This window comes from Antechinus flavipes, chromosome 4, assembly GCF_016432865.1.
Source record: "Antechinus flavipes isolate AdamAnt ecotype Samford, QLD, Australia chromosome 4, AdamAnt_v2, whole genome shotgun sequence".
NCBI classification, from domain to species: Eukaryota; Metazoa; Chordata; class Mammalia; order Dasyuromorphia; family Dasyuridae; genus Antechinus; species Antechinus flavipes.
In genome coordinates, this window is record NC_067401.1 from 218,481,919 (window position 1) to 218,487,918 (window position 6,000).

At 47.5% G+C, this 6,000-nt stretch overlaps 1 protein-coding gene across 1 annotated transcript in view; it reads right to left on the reverse strand.

Moving 5' to 3' along the window:
• Positions 1 to 5,533, reverse strand: part of TRAM2 (translocation associated membrane protein 2) — a 110,044-nt gene extending 104,511 nt beyond the window's left edge. Inside the window, exon 1 of the mRNA XM_051997151.1 lies at positions 4,530 to 5,533. Coding sequence (XP_051853111.1) covers positions 4,530 to 4,649 — 120 coding nt within the window. The 5' untranslated portion in view covers positions 4,650 to 5,533. The remainder of the gene's footprint in view (positions 1 to 4,529) is intronic.
• Positions 5,534 to 6,000: the final 467 nt, after the last annotated feature.

Here is a 6,000-nt window from a genome sequence, read left to right on the forward strand (position 1 = left end):
ATATAGTTTTTAAAAGTGTCTTGTGACATTAACCAGGTAAGTGATTGGCTAAGGATTACACATTCAGAATGTTTCCAAGGAGGGACTTGAACCTAGGTATTTCTGGTGCCAGCTCTCTCAACCAGCTGCAAGGTTATTGTAGGTTTTAGTATTGTTTTAAACTACTTAGAATTATATTTTAAGGGATTAATCCCACCTGCCACACAATCATATGCATATATAGGTTGAACTTTTTCCCTTTATTCATTCACTAACAAGGATGACCTACTATATATGAGCTGAATACTTTGCCCTAACATGTCAGTCTTATTTTCAAAAACTAAATCAATTAGAAAGCCAAGAGTTCACAATGAAAACCTCCAGTTATCTCAAGCTGAGAAAGAGAAACCACACCTGCAAACATCAGGCAGGTCATTTCAAAATCATTTGCCTATAGCTGTCAATATGTTTCAATAAGATTTAAAAAAAAATTTTAAAGCCTTCTACTTCTTGAAATGATGAGCCTTAAAAGATAGCAGGCTCACTTCTACCCAAGAGAGAAAGGTCTAAGAGATTGGCTTCCTCTGCTTTTTCTTATCCTGTTTGTGGCTGGAAAAGTTCTTTCTTTTTTCCCTGTCTGCTTCAGCTTAAAACGTGGCACTGAACAGGACGTCTGGAGAAGAGAAGGAGGAGGGATAGGGGGGAGGGAACGATTTCAAATCACACACACACACACACACACACACACACACACACAGACATTGACACACACACTCCTCCCCACCCCCTCCCCCGGTCTGTCTCATACACACACACTCTTTCTCTCTTTCTGGATGGTAAGGCTAGATTCCACATAAGAAACCCAAATGAAGGGCCAAGTAGTTTGGTAGGAACCTCACTTAGCCCCACCTCTCCATAACACAAAGTTAAGAAAGAGAAAGCTGAAAAGGAAGAAGGGGGGAAAATCTCCACATTCCTGACATTTTTTTAGCCAAGTACTGTGGCTGCAGAGCTGCAACTCTTTAAATGGACTGTGATGAGAAAGGCAAAATCTGAGACTAGGGGAATGGAACCTGTCCCCCCAGCCTTGGCAATGGGAGATGAGCGGTAAAAGACTTCTAGGATGTCCCAAAATGAAATCAAGTAAAGGCAGGACTCTTTCATCTGCTCCCACCAAATCCTAAAGGAGAGAATTTAGAGTAGTCCCATCACAAGAGGAAAAGCCAAGCACCTCCATCTGATAGTGGGAGAGTCCAGGAGGAGAAAAGCTGGGGTGGGAGAGTGGGGTGGGAGTAAGGCAAGGATGGATAAGATAAAGAGGGGGATTACTATGCAAGACTGCAGCTGCCTCCTGGAGAGAGTGGGGCCAGGCTCTTGGGGAAGAGGTTGGATGGTAGGAACACCAAAGGAGGAGGGAAAGGGGGAATGAGGAGGGGAGGGTGTCTAGGAGAACAGCTCTTTGTGGAAAGAATTATAATTGAGTTTTCACGTTTCTTTTTCTAAATGAAAGAATCTCAGTTTGGCATTAAGTCAGAAATTCAACAGCATGATACCCTCTTTCCTTTTCTTCCCTTCCCCCTTCTTTCCTCTTAGTCTTATATGAAGAAGAAAAATGCAAAGTGCTAAATCTTATTCTTTTCTTTCTTCCATGCCATCCTGATCCCCCCCATCCCTTACTCCAGACTTCCAGGAGAATGCTGAGGGGGCATAGAAAGTCCTAGAACATGAAAGACAATGACAAGGCTCTCTTTTCCAGACACAAAGCACAGCCAGACGATCACTGAAATTTGCCAGGTTTGGGAGAAAGCTGCCACTCCAGTTTTAAATAAGAGAATTTAGTCACTGTCATTTTTTTCCTTAACACTGAGAATAGCAGAAGATTTCCAAGTATCCAACAGTTAATAGTGAAGATAACAGTAAGAGTTTTAACTGATAAAAATCAGGAAGGATCCAGCTTCCTCCCATCCCACATTCTTGTTAAGTAGTGCTTTCTGCCCCCAACCCCAATAAAATCATAATTTAGGCAAGGAATCTTAGTGGCCACCTAATATCCCCTTTCCAATATACCATACTGAGTCTCTACTAATTGCCCAAACAACAATTATTTATTATCCCTTCCACTTTTGACTAGCACAGACCACTCTCAACCAAATTAACACTGGTAGAATATGCCCCAAAGGGCCAAGAAGAACCAAGAGCTCTCTCTGAAAGAAGTGGGGAAAGTATCCTTAAGGTTATTTCAATCATGGCCTTTTTGTTGTCTAGGCCAACAATAAGAACGTAAGAAACTCTTGCTATCCTCCTCACCCCCTCCTTTGGTCATTTATTTCTAGTTGGATCTCAAAGCACTTTAAAAATAACACCTGGCAACATAATACTACTCAGAAGGATTGGAGGCAGGAAGAAAAGAGAAATTCAAAACACTTGGCCTCTGGATTTGAGCAAAGGAAAAATCACAAATATCATCAGGTTCTACAAAGAGTATTGGGTCAAAGAACAGTTTTCACAAGTTTTGCCCTGGATATGCAGTCACAAGGACTAAGGTCCTCATACATAAGACTTTTTAGCCACACCCTTAGAGAAGGGTAAGAGGGTATTCAGTGTCATTTCAGTTTGGGCAGGCAAGACAGTACTAAGAACATATTGCCATGAAGATGTTCAGATTGTTATCTGCCAGGCAAAAATTAAACATTAATCTACTATCACAATGACTGGTGGGTAGTACTAAAGTAAAAATATTTATCTCCCACCAAAACTAGAATTTAGTCTGAAATCTCTAATCTAGTGAAAAGTTTTACAAACATATAGGATCTACACTGCAATGTGCCTACCCAATAATCTTAATGGCACCCCAAGCACAAAAGGCTCCCCAAAATTCTTATCTGGGTATTGACCTAGGAAGTTGAATCATACCAAAATATAATGGGAAATTAGAATTAAGGGGTGGGAGGGAAGGAGGGTTAGTTGGAATAGGATTCCCCATGGCCTCCAGAGATTGGAAAACATTTTTTACATAAGTTTACCTGGATAGTGACAAAAGCTCAAACCTATCCCCCACATAGAGATTCTGGGTAAGCAACCCCACCCAGTGCCCATACCCAGAATGAGAAAATAACTGAAATCTGTCCTACCCACAATCCTACCAAAGAAAATCTTAGGGTATTGGTATATTAATGGAATGAACTATCTTCATTCTCAGGTAAAGAGATAATGCCAAGCATCTTAATCGCTTCTCCATTTCACCCAACTTCCCAACAGCATCTCTCTTTTCTCACTCCCAGGAGGCACAATGTCCTCCCTCTCTGATCTCTTTGATTTTTTTCCCTTTACATTATTTCTAAATGTGGGGAAGGGGTTAGCCTAATTCAGACTATAGCTGTCCTATGACCTCTGATTTTATCCTATTAGTTCAGATGCCATCTTTTCCCAGAAAACAGTAAATCATTCCTTTCCATTTTGGCAAAGAGAAGAATGAAGGTTTAGTACTCCTCTCCCCTCCACTCTCCAATCTTCCCCGCTAGGTACTAAAGGAGTTAGCATACAGAATAACAGAAAACAGCCTAGCTGGCTGTGCTGACCTTTCAGTGCCCATATGCAGGTAGGGAAGTAAATGGTTGAGAAGTCATTTTGGCTAGAAGGAGGGAGGGAAAAAGGAAGGGAGGCATGGAGGAAAAAAGGAAGAGAGAGAGGAAGGAAGAAAAGAAAGGGGAGAGAAGAGGAAAGAAGGAAGAGATAAGGAAAGCAAAAAGGAGGGGAGAGAGGGAAGGAAGAGAGAAAAGAAGGAAGGAAAGAAGGGAGGGGGAGAAAGAAAAGAAGTGAAAGGAAGGAGGGTGGAAGGGAAGGGGATTTGTAAAGCTGTATAAACTGGACACTGTGCTAGGCGCCGGTGCAGGGTACACAGAATAGGCGTCAGGATATTGGGGTTCTGAGGCAGCATTTGGCCCAATACGGGCTAAGGTTAAGGAAAGGGGCGAGAGTCAGCGTTCTATGGATGTGTAGAAGGAAGTAACAGAAAATTGGAAGAGTGATGAAGTCACAATTATGTATCCAGAGGCTGTGGTCGCAAGTTGGGAGGGTCATGAAGGAGTCAGAATCACATATAGTCATAGGGAAACCTCTGGCATCATCTGCAGGAGACTAGGGCAGCGCGGGCGGCCCCCAGGGCCAGGGCCAGGTGTGGGGGCTGCCCAGGGTGCCCCCCGGGGCCCCTCAGGGGCGGAAGGCGGGCGGAGTGGCTGGAGCCTGGATGGATCGAGAAGCCCACGGAGCGGGTGCACAAAAGCGAAGAGCGAGCCCGGGCCCGGGCAGCAGGAGCAGGAGCAGCAGCAGCAGCAGCAAAAGGAGGAGGATGCGGATTACGTGGATACAGGAGCCCACATCTGGAGGCGTCCGGACGCTGGGGGAGGGGGCGGCTAAAGAGGGGGAGGGGGAGGCAGAACTCGCGCGGACCCGGCCGGGGCTGCCGGTGGCAGAGGGGGTGGTGGCGCCTGCCCGCCCCTCCCTCCCCACCCCTCACCCCCTACCCCCCACTGCCCGGGCGCTCCCCTCACCTCGAACATAAGCCCGATGAGGACGCAGAGCACCAGGCAGAAGCCGATGTCCGCATGGTTGTGGATGACGAACTCCTGGCTGAAGAGCGGGTAACTTTTCGTCCTCCGGCGGAAAGCCATGGCAGCGGGCGCAGGGAAGCCGCCGCCGGGGCCCGCACCCTCCCCTCCGCTCGCTCGCTGGCGAGCCGCGCAAACTTCTCCAGCTCCCGGGTCCGCCGCCGGCCCGCCCAGCGCGGAACAACTTCTCCCGGCCACGCCCCCTAGGCCCGGGCCACGCCCCCTTCCTTTTCTCCCTCCCTGCCCCCCCCCCTTACTTTCCCCCCTCTCGGCCCCCCGGAACCCTCCTCCTTCTCCCCTCCTCCCCAACCGGTGCCTTCAGCCCCGCCCTTCGCGCGTCAGAGGATGCCTGGCCACGCCCCCTGGAGGCTTAACTCTTTCCGACCTGACTCGGGAAAAACGGGGAAGAAAAGGAGTCGGAGTGCGTTCTTGCTGAGAGGCTTGTGGTTTAAAACCACTAAGGCTTTCGGTTTCCCTGCGCACACCCACACACCCTTCCGAGTTCAAACCAACCCAAAGGCAGTTCCTGGTCAGACCTTTCCGAAATCCAACCCCCTCAATCTAGCCTGCATTTCCCACCCGACAGCGCCCCCACCACTGTCCTCTTCCCCGTCGCCTGCCCCTCCCTCTGGGCTGCTCCACCCTGCTGCCACTCTAGCGTTCTAGGCTTTTCTGGTTTTCTCTGCGTGTTTCCCTCCTCCCCCTACCCTCCTGCAGCCTTCTTTTTCTTATCAGTCTTATCTCCTCCTCCCTCTCCCCCCCACCCCGCCTTGTCCTTCCTTTCTGGCGCGGGCCAGTCGCGATTCCTCCTTTGCCGCCGTCTATTCTTGCTCCTTTCTTTTCTTTATCGGACGGCAAAACCGTGTCACCCCCTCTTCATTTGGGGGGAAATGGGCCTGCATGGCTCATTCCTTGCTTTTGTGACCTTCCATTAAAAAATAATCTTCCTGGAAGAGGCCCTGTGCTGTATGTGAGGGGCGTGGGGCGAGGGGGGATGGGGAGGAGAACCACAACAAATTTATACTACTGGATAATGATGATGAATGATTGTGCTCTGGAACGTTGAAAACTATCAATTCCAAGCATTTATTAAGCACCTACTATGTGCCAGAGAGATCAAACGAAAGCTTCTGAATATGCTTTCGAGAAAGGTGATATCGAGAAAGGGTGATCTCGAACACAATAGGTCAGTAAGCGTCAGCAGTTCAGCAAGCAGATATTAAATGTGTATGTACTGTGTGCAAGACACCGAGGAAAATTAAAAGGTAAATGAGGCATTAGCCCTGTCCTTGAGGAAATTAGAAACAAAGCACTTGTCCAAACAACTCGAGACAAAATACAATTTGTTCAGTACATAGGAGAGAAACAACCTGTAGCCTAATAGCTTAGCACAGTGCCTGGCACACATAACAAA